At 40.0% G+C, this 20,653-nt stretch overlaps 1 protein-coding gene across 2 annotated transcripts in view; it reads left to right on the forward strand.

Moving 5' to 3' along the window:
- The window catches only part of LOC105329380 (uncharacterized), a 52,212-nt gene that overhangs the window by 9,680 nt on the left and 21,879 nt on the right, over positions 1-20,653 (forward strand). For both annotated transcript variants that reach the window (XM_034443379.2, XM_066079776.1), the window contains exons 17-42: positions 1-281; positions 376-490; positions 903-1,048; positions 1,199-1,313; positions 1,535-1,698; positions 2,020-2,134; positions 2,542-2,708; positions 3,103-3,217; positions 3,331-3,530; positions 3,813-3,927; positions 4,234-4,424; positions 4,629-4,743; positions 5,206-5,423; positions 5,533-5,647; positions 6,268-6,407; positions 6,891-7,002; positions 7,181-13,653; positions 14,076-14,190; positions 14,538-14,725; positions 17,823-17,937; positions 18,030-18,169; positions 18,323-18,479; positions 18,817-18,932; positions 19,452-19,490; positions 19,687-19,801; positions 20,152-20,387. In XM_034443379.2, coding sequence (XP_034299270.2) covers positions 1-281; positions 376-490; positions 903-1,048; positions 1,199-1,313; positions 1,535-1,698; positions 2,020-2,134; positions 2,542-2,708; positions 3,103-3,217; positions 3,331-3,530; positions 3,813-3,927; positions 4,234-4,424; positions 4,629-4,743; positions 5,206-5,423; positions 5,533-5,647; positions 6,268-6,407; positions 6,891-7,002; positions 7,181-13,653; positions 14,076-14,190; positions 14,538-14,725; positions 17,823-17,937; positions 18,030-18,169; positions 18,323-18,479; positions 18,817-18,932; positions 19,452-19,490; positions 19,687-19,801; positions 20,152-20,387 — 10,118 coding nt within the window. The remainder of the gene's footprint in view (positions 282-375; positions 491-902; positions 1,049-1,198; positions 1,314-1,534; positions 1,699-2,019; positions 2,135-2,541; positions 2,709-3,102; positions 3,218-3,330; positions 3,531-3,812; positions 3,928-4,233; positions 4,425-4,628; positions 4,744-5,205; positions 5,424-5,532; positions 5,648-6,267; positions 6,408-6,890; positions 7,003-7,180; positions 13,654-14,075; positions 14,191-14,537; positions 14,726-17,822; positions 17,938-18,029; positions 18,170-18,322; positions 18,480-18,816; positions 18,933-19,451; positions 19,491-19,686; positions 19,802-20,151; positions 20,388-20,653) is intronic.

A 20,653-nucleotide genomic window follows, 5' to 3' on the forward strand; every position in this document is an offset into this window, starting at 1 on the left:
ATGTCCAAGCTATGCTCAGATTCCCACGTCCTGTCATATGGAGGCTGACCCTAACGACCCCTGCTGCCGCAAACCGGTCTGCCACTACGATCCTATCACTGGCCAGACCTATGTCCCTATCCCCGCTTTCGCTCCCGCTGTGACCGGTAAAGGAGTGGTGGAACCTCCCACCAGCTCTGACCTGTTAAACAACACACAGTACACTGCCACAGTGGCTCTCTTCCAGACTGGGTTCACGCCCGTTCCCCCCACAGTTCAATCAAACATAACAGGAGGAATTGGTAAGTGAAGGTGAAGGGTTGTAGGACATACGAATTGCAACAATTCTTTTTCTGAACATGAAACTGTTTGACAAATGTGCATCTGTGTCCACAGGTTACTGCGTGTACAAGGGAAAACAATACACACAGTCGCAGAGATGGGATGATGGGTGTACATTTACTTGTGTATGTGAGGATTCCAGGATTGGAAAATACAGATGTTTTGAAAAGTGAGTCTGTACATGCATATTTATAATAATTTGTGCTTTGATGTTGACATGTAAATTCAAATGCTTGATAAATATTTTCTTTTGCTGGCAGGGTTATTTTTTGGGCATTATGTGGTTTCTAATTTTTTAGAAATAAAATTGAAAAAAGGGCTCAATATTGATATAAGTACATTTAGTACATTGTATATATTGTTGCTTATTATTATTTAATACACAAAACAGTTGTATAAAGACCTACTCTTCATACCTTATCTTAAATTTAAGCAATCTTTCATTGTCAGAAAATGCATCTAGATTGCTTTCTTTGTATATGTTATGAATAGATCTTTATTTGTTTTTATATTCATTTGTCTATTACAAAGATCCAAAGAACAAGTGTCTAAGTGTAGCATGTCTATTCTGAATCTCACAGGTGTGTAAGATATGACAACCTTCCCCAGCCCTACTGTTTCCTTGAAAACGATCCTGATAATCCTTGTTGTCAGCGACCCAAATGTGTCTTCCCTGTCAATTACATAACCAACGTGGGAGAAATCACCACACCTATCCCCAAAACAGGTAGAAACCAATAATTTTTTTTCAGAAATAACAGCAAATGTAAAGTATGAAGTTGATTTAAAAAATATCATGCCGTTTAAAAAAAAATCAAATGTATTAATATAGCATGATTATCACTTGTCAATGTTGCTTGAACCGTCAATGTTTTAGACTACTGTGAATACCACGGACAGCACTACCAACAAGGACAGTCTTGGTATGATGGCTGTAGCTACAAGTGTACCTGTGAGGATGCTTTGGGAGGGAAATACAGATGCATTGAGAGGTGGGGAATGCTCAGATGCCAGTAGTGTGTTGTGATTATACGTGGAAGTGAATGCTTCAGTGTTTTGTAACATGTTGATCTTTTTTTTTATTATCAGAATGCAATTATTGTTAGGGGCAATATGTTAAACAGTGTTCTAGATTGAGTTAACTTTATTGTACAAAAAATGACTATTTGTTTTTTAAGTCTTTTATATTAACTATAATATGTATCCTTGCCAGATGTCCCTCCTATGCTAACATTCCCCCTACCTGCAAGTTTGTGACTGACCCTGATGACCCCACCTGTTGTCAGATTCCTCAGTGTCCTCAAAACAACACCTCAACCAACCAAGTGCCGACCCCTGCCCCGTCCGGTGTATACTCAGGAGTTGATGGACGCAATGGTTTGTATTAATGTCTGTGATGAGGAACTTTTATTCCAATATATATATATGACATGTTTTTGATTTTCACTGAAAAAGGTAAAGATTAAAAACATATCTGGGTTTTTTTTTTAGTTTGTTGAAAATTTTACGAAGTCAATCTGTAAAGCTTACATATGTCTTTTTTCCTAATTTTAAGAGGAATTTTTTCACAGCATATGATTATGGAGAAAATTTCTGCATGTCTTTTTTATGATCTTAAAATGGCCAAAAATAAAATTTAATTGAAGTAAAATGGTATTAGAAACAACTGTGCTACATCGAATGCTGCAAATATTGTAGGTCAGTGCGTGTACAAAGGTGTGTTGTACAGTCAGGACCAGCGATGGGAGGATGGCTGTGAGTTGAACTGTGTGTGTACAGATGCCATGCAGGGACTGTACCAGTGTACAGACAAGTGAGTCTGTGATTATACTGTCAATCTAGAATCTTATTGTAAAAGTAAGAGAAAGTGGGGTGAGCAGAATAGATAACACATTAAAAATCTCAAATTATGATAAAGATTGTATCTGTGGATCATTATTTTTATTGGTAGTCACTCACTGTAGGTCAATAGCTTGAAAATTTTCTTTATGTACCCATGTACAACTGTATCAATATTACTATTTTATAGTGAGATAAAATGACAATGAAAAAATTCTTACAGATTTGAATAAAATGAAAACAACTCTTCGTCTTTACACCAGTTTGATGGGCATGGGAAGCAACTCTTTCAAAAGTTTAATGTAGTAAAAACAACCTATTCATTCCTGATTATTGTTGAACCATTGTAAGAGAAATAAGGAGTGTCCGATATCTTGACAGGTGCCCCAAGTACACCAACCTACCCCCCAACTGTCAGCTGGTCAGTGATTTCTCCAATCCGTGCTGTAAGAAACCCCAGTGTGACTTCTCAGCCACCACAGCCAGCATCTCTGGGACAGGACCTACCAGCAAGCCAGATGTCATCCCCACCCTAGCACCTGATCAGAGTATGGCTCAAACTCATGTATTAAATTAAACAAACAGTTGTGTCTCTGATGAATTTATACACTCATCTGGTTCAAGGAAATTGATATGAAAAGAACACACACATTTAATTTGCTAGACAGTTTCATGTGTCTGTATTCATGTTTATAACATGCCATGGAAGCTAAACAAGACAGTCCCATTAGGTAATTGACTAAAATTCAAAGGAAAATTTGGTTTAACAAAGATGCAAGATCTTATAGCTGATTGTTTTCATTCCTTTGTAAATCTGTACATTTCATTGATCGTTTATCATATTATGATGCCTTGCTGATTTGAAATAATTCTTAGATGATTAATAACCTTGCTGGTTGAAAATAGTTCATAAGTGATTAATAACTGGCCTTGTTTATTAAGGGTACTGTGTATACCAGGGTGCAACCTACGTTCAAGGCCAGACATGGGATGATGGATGTCAGTTCCGATGCAGATGTGACGATGCTTCCCGTGGACTTTACATCTGTAATGACAGGTAGATTGTCCTTACAGCCACTGTGCTAAAGCTAAATATATGCACTATCAATTTTATTTAGAAAGAAAGCTTTAAAATTTATCAAAATGAACATGAATTCTGTGACTTAATAGGTGTCCCAAATACGATAACCTGCCAGCTGAATGTAAACTTGCGTCCGACCCCAATGACCCCTGCTGCTTGGCCCCGAAGTGTAACATCACCGATCCCAACAAGATCCCCACAGCCGCCCCTGGAGTGATCAGTGGAATCTTTAACATCCCAACCCCAGCTCCCATCCCTGGTGGACCGACCCTTGCACCTAAACTTTATAGTAAGTATGAAAGAAAAAAATCAAATTCATTGTATATTTTTTTTATTTTTAAGTCCAGAACATGGTGTGTACAGTTCCCTTTACTAGTATTTTATCTCCAGAATAACACTTATGTGAACTTCCACATCTGTTTGAAATTCATCGAGAATTATATTTTTCTCCTAGTTAGAATGTGTGTTTACAATTTAAAGCTGAAGATTTTCTTGATTCATGGTGATGAAATTTATTTTACATGAGCATTTTTTGTTCCATAGCTGTTGCAATGTTTGCCTTTTCTTGCAGATTTCTGCGAGTACAAGGGCATGAGATACATACAGAACCAGACGTGGGAAGACGGTTGTGAATACAACTGTAAATGTGTGGATGCTGCCATGGGAAAATATGAGTGCACAGAAAAGTATTAATAAAGCTGTTCATTATCATAGATAAAGCATGAAAAGGAATATTGGTTACTATGTATGTACTTTGTAAAGTACATGATTGAACTTGTAAAGCAGAATCAAAATTTAAGTTCACACTGGCAAAAGCAAGATGCACAATGGGGAAGAATGAATTTTAAAAAGCACAGAATTTTAACTTTTTAAACTCATAAAAACTCAGAAAATATGATTATAAATGAAAGAATAAATAAGACCAAGATATACATGTATTAACAAAGAATCCATACTGAAGTTTATGCAGTTTGAGCTGTTTTATTTTCAAGGTGCCAGAAATACCTCAGTTTGCCAGCAGGGTGCATCCTGACCAAAGATCCCTCCAACCCTTGTTGTAAAGTGCCAAACTGTGACTCCCCCACGCTAGCTCCTAACCTCACCCCTATAGCCCCCACCCCAGCCCTGCCTGGAGGACCCACTCTTCAGCCCCAGCTGCCAACACAAGCACCCCAGCCGAAAGGTGGGTTCTGTTAACTTTAACACAGATTTTGAAGTAATTGCTCTCATTGCTTATTTTTTTTTTTTTTAAGTAATTGCTATATTTGGAAAATGAAGGTGAAATAGGATGATTTATGCTGGAAATAATACAAAAATATTCTACAAATAACTTTTAGATTTACCATTATCTACATGATTATTGTATTGATTTGTTTTTTTGTACCAGATGTGTGCATGTACAAGGGCCAGTCATACACCACGGGACAGAAGTGGTATGATGGCTGTGACTTCTCATGTATCTGTGAAGATGGAAAGAAAGGAGTCTATAGATGTAGCCAAAGGTAGGGGCTATCTTTTTACAATCAATTATTCTTTGCTCATATATACATGTTTATACATGTATATTGTAACTTCATTGTCTGATCAAACATGTACTGTAATTATTGGGTTTACCTTTATCAAAAGTGACAAAATGCTTAAATGAAACTATTAGTAATTATTATCAATTTTTTAAAATGCTACTGGTATTAAAGGCTTCACAAAGCATCCTTTTTCCTATAAATTTTTGTTCCTATAAAACGTCATGGAAAAAATACCAATATAACACTTATATAACATGTTTATCACTTTGTAATACTATGGTAAAGTTTAATATCTCATTTCAAATTTCTGTTTTAGTTAGGTATTACAACAAAAGTTTTTTCTATTTTTAGTGCTTGAAATTTTATATATACCACTTACTCAGGACTTGGTTAAATGTCTTGAACAGAGACTGAATTATTTCTCTCTAATTAAAACTTCAGATGTCCAACCTATCCTCCTGTGGCCTCCACCTGCACTATGCAGCCTGACCCCAAGGACCCGATCTGCTGCAAGGTGCCCTATTGTAATGGGGTAGCTGTGCCAGGAACCATCAGTGGTGGAAGTGTTATCCCCACCCCTGCACCTAGCCTCAGCCCCACAGCATCCCCCACCCCAGGGTCCAATGTTGCCACACCCACTCCTGCTCCGACATTACCAGGTATGTCTTGAACAAGTTGTTTTATTTTTTATATCCAACTTTGTGGTAGTTTGAGAGAGGAAAACAGTCTAAAAGGATATTTAGAGATTTTTAATTTTTTTCTTTGCAGAAGTTTGTGTTTACAAAGGAAAGCAATATCAACAGGATCAGAAGTGGACAGACGGCTGTGATTATAACTGTGTGTGTGTTGATGCTAAGGCAGGAATCTACCAGTGCACAGAGAGGTTAGCATATCTTAAACATTTTTATGATTATGCTCTTTTTTAAACATCTTTAGCATACACCGGAGAACTTTAAGAGACATTGCTTTTGCTAAAGTTATTGTTAAGCAAAAAGGGACACTTTAATTTTAAACAGCTCATCAAAATTTTTGTTTTCTAAGTAAATATTTATAGACTGTCAGTTTTATTTTGTGCAAAATGTGTCAATATATAAAAACTGAAAATGATTAAAGATAAGGAATGTTCACAAGACCATGTTTAAATTTTCTTTCTTAGATATTTTAAGTTTGTTAGTATCTTTCAAAAATTACAATCCCTCCTCTGACCGGTTAAGCATTTTAAGCCAAAATGTTTCATATAACTTGTAAGCCCATCCTTTAAGTCAAGGAACTATTTTTATTAAAATGGACCACTTTCTAGTCCCACCAATACCTAAGATAGGCAAGGGTCAGAAGTGAAATGCTTATGACAATTGACAGACAGGTGTGAAATGACTAATACATGCACATGCTAATTTTGTTTCCATTTTTTAATGTTTTCTTCCTGAAGCTTTTAAGCGGATGTTTCAGTTTGCTAAAAATGTAAAACTATCTATGTCTTAAGAATGTTCTTGGCTGTTTTAGGTGCCCCCAGTTCTCCAAGTTGGATGACAATTGCCATTTAGAGAGGGACATTTTGAATCCATGTTGCATGAAGCGAGTCTGTGATCCTACCAAGATTACAGTGGCTCCAAGTCCAGGGGTTACACCAAAACCTGTTCCCCGTGAGTCCCATCTGGAAACTCAATTTTCATTATAGCAATCTAAATTACTGGTAGCTTATTCGATGAGCATAAAGTACAAATGACAGATACAAAAAAATTTAGGAGTATTACAAGTATCAGGGATTATCCTTAATTCTGCTATGTATATTCAAAGCCTACAATATGAATTTTCAGTTAAAGATGATTTTTTTCAAAAATAAGGAAAAAAGGAAATGAAAGAAAGATTTTAAATGCATAACAATCTTAAGATACACTTACCTTACACTTACCTATTCTCGCCAGAACATGACATTGGTAGCCATATGCAATTTACCGTACATGGAATTGTGGGTATGTTCTGATGACTAAAAATTCAGAACGTCAAAAGGTGCAATAGTTCAAATTTTCTTTTAGTCCAGGCATTGTTGTTAGAGCTCGCAGTGCTTGCCTGCAAGCACGTTATCGTTAATTGGAAGTGTAAATTACCCTCCTTTTGTACTGTAGATTGTGTGTACAATGGGGCTTTGTTTAAGGAGGGAGAATCATGGGCCGATGGTTGTGATCTAACCTGTACCTGTGAAGATGCAGAAAAAGGTTACTACAGGTGTAATGACAGGTGTGTATGGGTGTTAATTCAAATTAGCACTTTTAATATCAATTTTTTGCAATGAGATGAATATTTTTTAAAAGTGAGTGATTTTTACCAATTAAATTTTTCATCCAGGTATTTTGATATTCTTGCAAGAATTTAACTTTTGGAGTAACAATTTATTGGTGTATTACATTTTGTTTAGATGCCCAAGATATGATAATTTGCCAGCAGATTGTCCCATGGAGACAGATCCTAGAGACCCTTGCTGCAAAAGACCACTCTGCAGTCCAACCAGTGCTCCTACACCACCCCCCACTCCATCCCCCCAGACCATTCCCCCATCTCCATTTGTCCCCCCAACAGCATCCCCTGGGATGCCTGTAATTCCAGGCCAGACTTTCATACCCCCACATTTCTACATCACACCAGGTCCTGGTCTGACCTATGCTCCTGACCAGCGCCCCACCCCGGGTCCTGGCCTTACATATGCCCCAGAATTATTCCCTACACCATTTAAATTACCCACTTTAGCCCCAGGTCAAACTTTAGCACCAGGACAAACTTTAGTTCCACCTGGAATTTATTTGACTCCCGCCCCAGGGTTAACATATGCACCAAATGCAAGACCTACTCCTGCCCCAGGAATGACCTATGCTCCCAATGTCTTCCCCACTCCTTTCTTGTTGCCAACATTGGCACCAGGACAAACTCTTGCACCAGGCCAGACCCTAATTCCACCCTTTTATCTGACCCCGGCCCCAGGTATGACTTATGCTCCTGACCAAAGACCAACTCCTGCTCCAGGACAAACATATGCTCCTGAATTGTTCCCTACACCATACAAGCTCCCAACACTAGCCCCAGGACAGACACTAGCTCCAGGTCAAACTCTGATCCCCCCTGGGATCTTCCTTACCCCTTCACCTGGTCAAACTTATGCTCCTAACCTGCGACCCACACCAGCTCCTGGACAGACATATGCCCCACACGTGTTCCCAACACCATACAAACCCCCAACATTGGCACCAGGCCAAACTTTAGCTCCAGGTCAAACATTGATCCCCCAGTTTTATTTGACCCCAGCTCCAGGTATGACATATGCTCCTGATAAACTCCCAACCCCTGCCCCAGGAATGACATATGCCCCAGGATTATTCCCTACACCATACAAACCACCAACACTTGCCCCAGGGCAGACTTTGGCTCCAGGACAAACTCTCATTCCTCCAGGAATTTATCTGACCCCTGGTCCATATCAGACCTATGCCCCAGGTTATCAACCCACACCAGGACCAGGTATGACATATGCCCCACATGTATTCCCCACTCCGTACATGCCACCTACCCTTGCTCCTGGACAGACCCTAGCCCCAGGACAGACTTTGGTTCCACCAATGTATCTTACACCCGCTCCTGGAATGACATATGCTCCTAATGCACACCCAACTCCAGCACCAGGACTGACGTACAGACCTGAGTTGTTTCCAACTCCATTCAAACTTCCAACACTTGCTCCTGGACAGACTCTGGCTCCAGGACAGACATTGGTTCCTCCAGGCATTTTCTTGACACCTGCACCTTTCTCCACATATGCACCAAATGCTAGACCAACTCCTGGCCCAGGACAGACATATGCCCCATATCTTTTCCCAACTCCTTACATGCCACCAACATTGGCTCCAGGACAAACTTTAGCACCAGGACAGACCCTTATTCCTCCAGGAATGTACCTGACCCCAGGACCTTATCAAACATATGCTCCAAACATGCTTCCAACACCTGCACCAGGACAAACTTATGCTCCTAATGTTTTCCCAACACCCTTTAAACTGCCCACTCTTGCCCCAGGACAAACACTAGCACCAAGTCAAACTTTGATTCCTCCAGGAATCTATTTGACCCCATCTCCTGGTCAAACCTATGCTCCCAATGCTAGACCAACCCCTGCCCCAGGACTGACCTATGCGCCATATGTGTTCCCAACTCCTTACATGCCACCAACACTTGCTCCCGGACAAACACTTGCTCCAGGTCAGACCTTGATCCCACCAATGTATCTGACTCCAGCACCAGGCATGACATATGCTCCAAATATGAGACCAACTCCAGCTCCTGGCCAAACTTATGCTCCAAATTTGTTTCCAACACCATTTAAACTGCCAACTCTTGCCCCAGGACAAACACTTGCACCAGGTCAGACTTTGATTCCACCAGGAATATACCTTACTCCAGGACCTTATCAGACTTATGCACCCTGGTTGCAACCAACACCAGCCCCTGGACAAACATATGCCCCACATGTGTTCCCAACACCTTACATGCCACCAACATTGGCCCCAGGTCAAACTTTAGCTCCTGGTCAAACTTTGGTGCCTCCTCATTATTATCTTACCCCAGGACCAGGAATGACTTATGCTCCAAACATGAGGCCTACACCAGCACCTGGACAGACATATGCTCCCAATCTTTTCCCAACACCCTTTAAACTTCCCACTCTTGCCCCCGGACAAACTCTTGCTCCAGGACAGACTTTGGTTCCTCCAGGAATCTACCTAACACCAGCACCATTTTCCACTTATGCTCCAAATGCAAGACCCACACCAGGACCGGGTATGACATACGCTCCAAATGTGTTTCCAACACCATACATGCCTCCAACACTGGCTCCTGGACAAACATTAGCACCAGGACAGACTTTAGTTCCCCCTCATATGTACCTCACACCGGCTCCAGGCCAAACATATGCACCAAATATGAGACCTACTCCAGCTCCAGGCCAAACATATGCACCAGAATTATTCCCAACTCCATACAAACTTCCAACTCTTGCACCAGGACAGACATTGGCTCCAGGACAGACTCTAGTTCCCCCAGGTATATATTTAACTCCTGCACCTGGCTCAACCTATGCACCAAATGCTAGACCTACACCTGCACCAGGACAAACATATGCTCCACATGTGTTCCCAACTCCTTTTAAACTACCTACCCTTGCACCAGGACAAACACTAGCCCCTGGTCAGACACTTATTCCACCAAGGTTTTATCTAACCCCTGCACCAGGAATGACATACGCTCCTAATGCACATCCAACACCTGGCCCAGGATTGACTTATGCTCCAGAACTGTTCCCAACTCCTTTCTATTTACCCACACTTGCACCTGGCCAGACACTAGCTCCAGGACAGACTTTGATTCCACACTTTTACATAACTCCTGGACCTGGTCTGACATATGCTCCAGATCAGAGACCAACCCCAGGACCTGGAATGACTTATGCCCCAGAACTTTTCCCAACTCCATTCAAGCTTCCAACCCTTGCTCCAGGTCAGACAATTGCTCCAGGTCAGACTCTTGTTCCTCCTGGAATTTATCTCACCCCAGCTCCAGGATCAACTTATGCTCCAAATGCTAGACCTACACCAGGACCTGGTCAGACATATGCTCCGCAAGTGTTTCCCACTCCACTCATTTTGCCAACACTTTCACCTGGAATGCCAATTTATCCAGGCTTAACCTTTGTGCCTCCACAGCTTTATCTTACTCCAGCTCCAGGATTAACTTATGCACCAGACCAGAGGCCAACTCCTGGACCAGGGTTAACTTATGCTCCATATCTATTCCCAACTCCATACATGCCACCAACTCTGGCCCCAGGACAGACCCTAGCTCCAGGTCAGACTTTAGTTCCACCACATTTCTATCTGACCCCAGCTCCAGGAATGACTTATGCTCCTAACGCACATCCAACACCTGCACCAGGTCAAACTTATGCACCAGAATTGTTCCCTACACCATACAAGCTCCCAACTTTGGCACCAGGGAAAACTTTGGCTCCTGGCCAGACACTTATTCCACCAGGCATATTCTTAACTCCAGCACCAGGCTCAACTTATGCACCCTATGCTAGACCCACACCAGCTCCTGGACAGACATATGCCCCACACGTGTTCCCAACACCATACAAACCTCCAACATTGGCACCAGGCCAAACTTTAGCTCCAGGTCAAACATTGATCCCACACATATATCTTACACCAGGCCCAGGATTAACATATGCTCCTGATAAGCATCCTACTCCAGCCCCAGGACAGACATATGCTCCAGAATTATTCCCTACACCATTTAAACTACCAACACTTGCCCCAGGGCAGACTTTGGCTCCAGGACAAACTCTCATTCCACCAGGCATTTATCTGACCCCTGGTCCATATCAGACCTATGCCCCAGGTTATCAACCCACACCAGGACCAGGTATGACATATGCCCCACATGTATTCCCCACTCCGTACATGCCACCTACCCTTGCTCCTGGACAGACCCTAGCCCCAGGACAGACTTTGGTTCCACCAATGTATCTTACACCCGCTCCTGGAATGACATATGCTCCTAATGCACACCCAACTCCAGCACCAGGACTGACGTACAGACCTGAGTTGTTCCCAACTCCATTCAAACTTCCAACACTTGCTCCTGGACAGACTCTGGCTCCAGGACAGACATTGGTGCCTCCAGGCATTTTCTTGACACCTGCACCCTTCTCCACATATGCACCAAATGCTAGACCAACTCCTGGCCCAGGACAGACATATGCCCCATATCTTTTCCCAACTCCTTACATGCCACCAACATTGGCTCCAGGACAAACTTTAGCACCAGGACAGACCCTTATTCCTCCAGGAATGTACCTGACCCCAGGACCTTATCAAACATATGCTCCAAACATGCTTCCAACACCTGCACCAGGACAAACTTATGCTCCTAATGTTTTCCCAACACCCTTTAAACTGCCCACTCTTGCACCAGGACAAACACTAGCACCAAGTCAAACTTTGATTCCTCCAGGAATCTATTTGACCCCATCTCCTGGTCAAACCTATGCTCCCAATGCTAGACCAACCCCTGCCCCAGGACTGACCTATGCGCCATATGTGTTCCCAACTCCTTACATGCCACCAACACTTGCTCCCGGACAAACACTTGCTCCAGGTCAGACCTTGATCCCACCAATGTATCTGACTCCAGCACCAGGCATGACATATGCTCCAAATATGAGACCAACTCCAGCTCCTGGCCAAACTTATGCTCCAAATTTGTTTCCAACACCATTTAAACTGCCAACTCTTGCCCCAGGACAAACACTTGCACCAGGTCAAACTTTGGTTCCCCCAGGTATCTATTTGACACCAGCCCCTGGTTACACTTATGCTCCAGATAAGAGACCAACACCAGGACCAGGTATGACATATGCCCCACATGTGTTCCCCACACCATACATGCCACCAACATTAGCTCCAGGACAGACTCTTGCTCCAGGTCAAACGCTAATTCCACACTTTTACTTAACTCCAGCACCTGGATTGACATATGCCCCTGACAAGAGACCTACACCAGCACCTGGACAGACTTATGCTCCGTATTTGTTCCCGACACCATTCATATATCCGACATTGGCACCTGGTCAGACTTTAGCTCCAGGTCAGACATTGATACCTCCAGGTATTTACCTTACCCCTGGACCTTATCAGACATATGCACCAAATGCAAGACCAACTCCTGCTCCAGGACAGACCTATGCTCCATATCTGTTCCCTACTCCTTACATGCCACCAACACTGGCTCCAGGGCAGACTCTTGCTCCAGGACAAACACTGATTCCCCCTCATATGTATCTGACCCCAGGACCAGGAATGACATATGCTCCAAATGCTAGACCTACCCCAGCACCTGGTATGACATTTGCTCCTGAATTATTCCCAACACCATTTAAATTACCCACACTGGCTCCTGGTCAAACACTGGCTCCAGGTCAAACTCTTGTTCCACCTGGAATTTATTTGACACCATCACCAGGTTTAACTTATGCTCCAAATGCCAGACCCACACCCGCCCCAGGCATGACCTATGCTCCCAATGTGTTCCCCACACCCTATAAACTGCCAACACTTGCTCCTGGTCAGACACTGGCTCCTGGTCAGACACTGATACCACCAGGAATTTATCTGACACCTTATCCTGGTGCTACATATGCTCCAAATGCACGACCAACTCCAGCTCCAGGTCAGACCTATGCACCATACCTGTTCCCAACACCCTTTAAACTCCCAACACTTGCCCCAGGTCAGACCCTTGCCCCAGGACAAACTCTCATACCACCACATATATATTTAACACCTGCTCCAGGTATGACATATGCTCCAAATGCCAGGCCCACACCTGCACCTGGTCTGACATATGCTCCAGAACTATTCCCAACACCATTTGTACCTCCCACACTTGCTCCTGGACAGACTCTGGCTCCTGGTCAGACCTTGATTCCTCCAGGCATATATCTGACACCAGCACCAGGGCAAACATATGCTCCCAATATGCGTCCAACCCCTGCACCAGGAATGACCTATGCCCCACAAGCATTCCCAACACCCTTCAGATTGCCCACTCTTGCACCAGGTGTAACACTTGGTCCAGGTCAGACCTTGATACCACCATTCCAGTACATAACTCCATTACCTGGCTATACCTATGCACCAGGTATGCAGCCCACCCCTGCTCCAGGACTGACCTATCCCCCCTACCTGTTCCCGACCCCTGCACCTGCCATGCCCCCCACACCAAACCCTGTACCCACAGCCGTGTCTGGAATCATCACTGGTATTGGAGTAGGTGGAAATGGAAGTAAGTGTAAACCATCTGAATTCTACATACAGTGTATTCCCATTTGCAAATATGTTTATCTAAATGGACCTTTATAATAGCAAAAAAGTTAATTCTGTGTGAACTTCATAATGATGTCACATTGAATACCACATGCATTTTAAACACATAAACATGGTTATGTTCATGATTTTGAACAATTTACTTTTCTTAAACGAACATATACCATTAAGTAATAAACAGCAATGTTAAAAAGTTAACCAGGATATGAACTTGAATGGTCTCTAATCTTTAATCTTGATTATCTATTACCAACAAGGATTTCTAACTGTACTTTGCATGATGACTGGTTGCATTATTATTTGTTAGTAATTTTTTTCCCTCATGTTATATAAGATGTTGTAAACTCTAAATATTCCTCACTTAGCAATGATTTTTTCTAGGTGCATGCTTCTACCATGGCATTGCTTATGGACAAGGCCAGAAATGGGAAGATGGCTGTCAACTTCTGTGTGAATGTATTGACATGCACATTGGAAGATACAGATGCAAAGAAAGGTGTGTACATGGACTGAGATGTCTATGTCTTGGGAAAAGTCTATGATTTAATCATACATCTGGTCAATTTTTGTCAAACAAGCTTTATTTACGATGCCATTTGTTTATGATATGAATGCTTCAGATGTCTTAGAAGTTTTAAGTCATCAGTACAAACGAGTTTCTGATTAAAAGAAAATGCTCTTCAGATACCTGAACATGTATTACATAAAGTATGATTAAGTTTATTAAAGAATTGTTTTCATAAAAGTTGAATTGCATAAAAATGTGGTCCATTAAAAAGTGCTTAAATTGTTATACATGCAGATAAATCACCTACAATTTTTTTCACCATTTTTATTGGCTAGATGTCCAACGTACTTGGATGTTCCAAACAACTGCCGATTGGTTGTAGACCCTAAAGACCCATGCTGCAAGGTTCCAGAATGCTTTGACACCCCGACCCCAGCACCAGTGACCCCACCCACTCCTGGCCTGTTCCCCACCCTCACACCAGTACCTGCCACTACAATAACAGTGGAACCCAAGATTAAAGGTATGACTGGTCCAGAAAGCTGTTTACCATTAGGATGTGTTCCTTGTTATATGTTATTGTTTTCAGTTGAAGGTCAGAGCAAAAAGCTAAAATACATAAAGAAATTTTATTACTGAATGGCCTTGGTCAGGTAAGGCCTAAAAAAAAAAGTTGTGTGTTTAGGGTAACCTGACCTAACCTACAAAAAAGCCCCGATCCTACCATTTTTAGATGTCTGTTTTTATCCGATTGTGAATTTTATATTATTTCTATCAAAAAATCCGTTTTTAAATATGACACAAGCAATATTCTAAGGATTCATGAAAAAAAAAATATGATAAAATTAAAAAAAATCCCTACCTACCTAACCTAATTTTTTCATCAGTGTTACCCTAAACACACAATTTTTAGCTCACCGAGACGAAGTCAGGGGGAGCTTATGCTATACCCTCGGCGTCGGCGTCCGGACCTGGTTAAAGTTTTTGTTGCAGGTCCTGTATCTAAGCTATTACTTGTCCTATCTTCACCAAACTTGCATGGATGATGCATCTTGACCTACTTATGGACTTGAAAGACTTGGATGCTGAATCTGAGTCCTAAATTTCAGATGCTGGAGGAGGTTAAGGTTGTTGGACCAGGTTAAAGTTTTTGTTGCAGGTGCCCTTTGATAGCAATATCTAAGTTACTGCAGGTCCATACTTCACCAAACTTGCATGGATGGTGTGTCTTATGATACTGATGCACCCGACAGGCTTGAGTGCTGAATCTGAGCTATAGGTTTCGGATGCTGGAGGAGGTTAAGGTTTTTGGAGCAGGTTAAAGTTTTTGTTGCAGGTGCCCTTTGATAGCAATATCTATGTTACTGCTGGTCCATACTTCACCAAACTTGCATTGATGGTGTGTCTTATGATACTGATGCACCAGGCAGGCTTGGGTGCTGAATCTGAGCTATAGGCTACAGATGCTGAAGGAGGTTAAGGTTTTTGGAGCAGGTTAAAGTTTTTGTTGCAGGTGCCCTCTGATGATTATATCTTAGTTACTACTTGTTCTAACTTCACCAGACTTATGATACTGATGCACCAGACAGGCTTGAATGCTGAATCTGAGCCATAGGTTTCGGATGCTGGAGGAGGTTAAGGTTCTTAGAGCTGGTTAAAGTTTTTGAAACAGGTGCCCTCTGATGATTATATCTTAGTTATTACTTGTCCTAACTTCACCAGACTTCCATGGATGGTGCGTCTTATGATACTGATGCACCTGACAGGCTTGAATGCTGAGTCTGAGCCATAGGTTTCAGATGCTGGATATGGTTAAGTTTTTTGGAACAGGTCACATGTTTAATAGATAATAGTACTTTTTCAAACTTGGATAGTTGATTAAACTGTAATATGAATGAATCACAGAGGAAGCTTCAGATGAAGAGCTTGATCTCCATTATCAAGGATGCTAAAAAATATATCTTAGTTATTACAGGTCCTAACTTCACCAAACTTGAATGGATGGTGTGTCTTATGATACAGATGCACCTGACAGGCATGGATGTTGAATCTGAGCCAAAGGTTGCAGATGCTGGAGCAGGTTAAGGTTTTAATTGCTAGTGCCCTCTGATGATGATATCTTAGTTATTACTGGTCTGAACTTCACCAAACTTGCATGGAGATGCGTCTTATGTATACTGATGCACCTGACAGGCTTGAATGCTGAATCTCAGCCAAATGTTTCGGATGCTGGATGAGGTTTAGTTTTTTTGGAACAGGTCACATGTTTTATAGATGATAGCTTGCATAGTTGATTTAACTATATTATAAATGAAACACAGAGGTTGCTTCAGATGCAGAGCCTGATCTCAATTATCAAGGATGCTAGAGAAATCTCCTACCTCACTCAAACTTGCCCGATAGATAGATGTGTTTTTTGATAAATGATATAACATGATTCCTATGATACAGTATTGTATGGTATGAAACAATATTGTTTAATATGATACAGTATAATATCATATGTAATATTTTAAAAAGTTATATGATACGATATGATATTGTATCAATTTTTTTTGATATTTTATGTTATGATATTGTATCATGATATCTTTATATATAGTATTGTATATTATGATACAATATTGTATAATATTATATTGCATAATTAATTTATTATTTTATCACATGATACTATTACAGATATTGCAAAATATAATATTGTATCCTATGATACAATATTGTGTATTCTATTATATTGTATCATACAATATTGTATAATATGATATTAGTTTCTGTAATATAGAATTATATCACATGAAATTGTATAATACTGTAATATTATATAATATCGTATCATACGATATTGTATAATATGATATTGGTTTATAATATGTTATATTATCACATGAAATTGTATTGTATGTTATTGTAAAATATATTATTGTATCATATGATACAAAATGTATAATATATTATTGTATTATATAATATTTTACTTTATCACATATTATTGTATCATTTGATATGATACAATGTTGTATCAAATTATATTGTATCATATGATACAATATCATATTATTATTTATCAAAAATGATACAGTATCATACAATATCATACTATATTATACAATATGATATCATATCTTTCAATGTTATGATGTATTATGTCATATGATATTGTTATATAATACTAAATTGTTTTATATATTATGATATTGTATTATGTGATCAAATACATTAATGTATAACACAATACAATGTCATATCATATGATATATGTTGTAAATATGATAGGATGCAATATTTGATTTTATATTATTGTATTGATTAACATATGAACATATGATTATCATACAATTTTTTAACAGATGATATATGATATTGTGTCAAAACAGAATCCATGAATATCCAAGATCATAAAGTATGATTTTCATTTAATATGATAAAGGTGGTCTCATAAAGGTGAAGTCTCATAAGGGTGATGTCTTGTCTCGGTGAGCTTTGTAATCTGTGATTACCTATGTTTTTTAATAGGCCTAACTCAGGTTAATTGTCATCTGACACTTACTACACTGCAGCATTTCTGTGAATTCATAAAGCCATTGCAGTAATAAAAAGTTTTTCTTTTTGTTTATCAGATATGTGTGTTCACAATGGTGTTCCATACACACAAGGACAGAAATGGTTTGATGGCTGCAGTAAGGCCTGTATCTGTGAAGATGCCAAGTCTGGATATTACCGCTGTGACGACAGGTCGGTCTACAGTGGAACCTTTTTGTAACTTGTTTACTGACCAATCCTGTCGCTTGAATCAGTTTAAATTCTTTTCTTTAATTATTTTGTAGATGCACCACATACACTAGTATCCCCACACAGTGTACTCTTGTGGCTGACCCCAAGGACCCAGAATGCTGCGAGGTTCCTCAGTGTATAACTGTACCACCCAACCCAACCAATGGCACCATTGTTATCACCGGGGTCACAGGTCAGATTTTAGTGTCAGCCAATAAAATCTCATCCTTAAATCTACAACAAAAACATGTAGTGTTTGATTAATTTTTTGGTCTAGAATTTAACCAGGATATATCATGATACATTTATTTTATATGATATTTTAAATCGTATTTTGCTGGAACAGGTGTGGTGACCGGTGGAGGAATCGTACCCACAACACCTATGCCAGGTTGCTTCTACAAGGGTAAATTCTACGCTGATGGACAGAAATGGCAAGATGGATGCGACTACAATTGTGAATGTATTGATGGCATGAATGGAAAATACCAGTGTTCACAGAGGTCAGATTCATGCTGACTGCTTTAAGAAGGCTGAATGGTTGTGGTCATCTTTAGGCTACATTTACCTCCTTTAGAGGAAGAGCTCAGTATAATGATAAAGGAAAATGTCAAATTTTAAAACAAAAATGTTTTTATTTTTTAGTTATGGTAAAAGTTAATGGGCAAACATATCATATTTAAAAATTAAGTCAGATTTGATTGGTAAGTTGTTGATCACTCAGCCACTTTAATCCAGTTTGTAATGAATGCATAAACATATGTACATGGACATGTAAAAAAATGACTGATGTTTCCATGTTAATGGATGTTGGACTAGTAATATTTTTGGAAATTACAGGTGTCCTTCTTATCCAATTATTCCACCACAATGCCAGCTGCAGAGAGATGAAAATGATATTTGTTGTTACAAACCAAAATGTGACTTCTTCAATCCCCCAAGCACTCCCTCTCTGGGTAAGTCTAATATTTTGTTAACACTAAATAGTAGTAGGTCCAATTTTCAGCCCACACGTTCTCTTTCCATAGTTCAATGTTCATACACACATTTTTTATGAAATATTCAGTTCACACTCCAGTGCATTTTAACACTCTCTCTGTGTATACATGTAAGCACAATGTTCAGTCCACACTTTCTCTTTGTGTGAGTCAAATGTTAAGTTCACACTTCCTCTTTTTGTAAGCCCAGAGTTCAGTTCACACTTTCTTTTTTGGTAAATGCAATGTTCAATTTACACACACTTTTTGGGTAAGTTCATACTTCATCTTAGGTTTGTACAATGAGTTCATACTTTGTCTTAGGTTTGTACAATGTTCAATTCATACTTCCTTTTTTTTGATATGTCTAAGAGTAAAATTCTGTAAGAAAAAAAAGTATTTAGAACTCTACACTTCTATAAACAATTGATAAAGTTTTGTTACTTGGGGCCTTTTAAATGCTCATACTGGGTTCTAGCTTCTTTTGACACTTCATAGGTCCAACCCTGACTCCAACCCCATCACCAACACCAGTGGGTAAGTCTGGCCAGTTAATAGACACTAGAAAAAAATGGTTTGGATAAATTTTGGATAAATCACTACTTTTATAGCAATATAAACACAGTTTACAGAAATTTAATTGTGTATGGAAAGAGATGTTGATGTTTGAGAATCAATTGATATCAAGACAAACAGTTTGATGATAAGTAATCCTCTCTGCTGTGTGTTACAGCTTTCTGTGTGTACAATGGACTGCCATACAGCCAGGGCGACACATGGAACAAGGGCTGCAGTCAGACATGTCGCTGTGACGACGCCCAGACTAACTACTACTCCTGTTACGACAGGTTTGTCTTTTTTGTGTTGATAATGTACAATGAATTGGTTCTAAAATTAAACTGAACTCTTACATCTCCCCATCCCAATAATGTTTAATTACTTAAACTAGACTACAATTAGCAATCCCCATATGCATCAATTTCTATCATATAGAATAAAAAAAATATATTTTTAGCTTTCTGCCAAATATGTCATTCCTTTTGTTTTTGCATAAGGCTTGTGAAGAATATCATTAAAAAGATAGTCTTAAAAGAATTGGCATTAACAAGGGCTTCTTCAAGTTTAAATATAAGTTTACATATAAGAACTGGATAATCTTTAGGTAGGAAATTTTACTAATGATGTTTTTCTTATTTAGGTGTCCTTCCTTTAACAACCTTCCAGATGGTTGTAAGATGGTGGTAGATCCCAATGATGCATGCTGTGAGGTACCAGAGTGCCCCAATGTCCCCACCCCTGCCCCATTCGTCCAGCCCACCCTTGCCCCAGGGGTCTCTCCCAGCCCAACATACCCAGTCCCCACCCTGGCTCCAGGAATTATCTCTGGAAGTGGACCCAAGCCAGACCCTAACACTGGAATTGGACAATATATTGGTTAGTATCTATTAAATATGGGCAACCTAGTTTGAATGTAAACATATATACTGGTATTTTTAATCTCAGTTACATTTACCAGTATTCTAAAAACAAGGTCAGTGTTTTAAGGTATGGACTTTATAACTGTCACATTAATTCTTGATATGTATATCGACTAAGATATTTTTCTGCATTATAAAAAAAGTTCATGAGAAAACTAAATTATCCACAGCCCATTTTATCTTCTATTAATCAAAAAAATGTAAACATATTACTTCTGGCTG

The sequence above is a fragment of the Magallana gigas genome, chromosome 3 (genome assembly GCF_963853765.1).
Source record: "Magallana gigas chromosome 3, xbMagGiga1.1, whole genome shotgun sequence".
NCBI classification, from domain to species: Eukaryota; Metazoa; Mollusca; class Bivalvia; order Ostreida; family Ostreidae; genus Magallana; species Magallana gigas.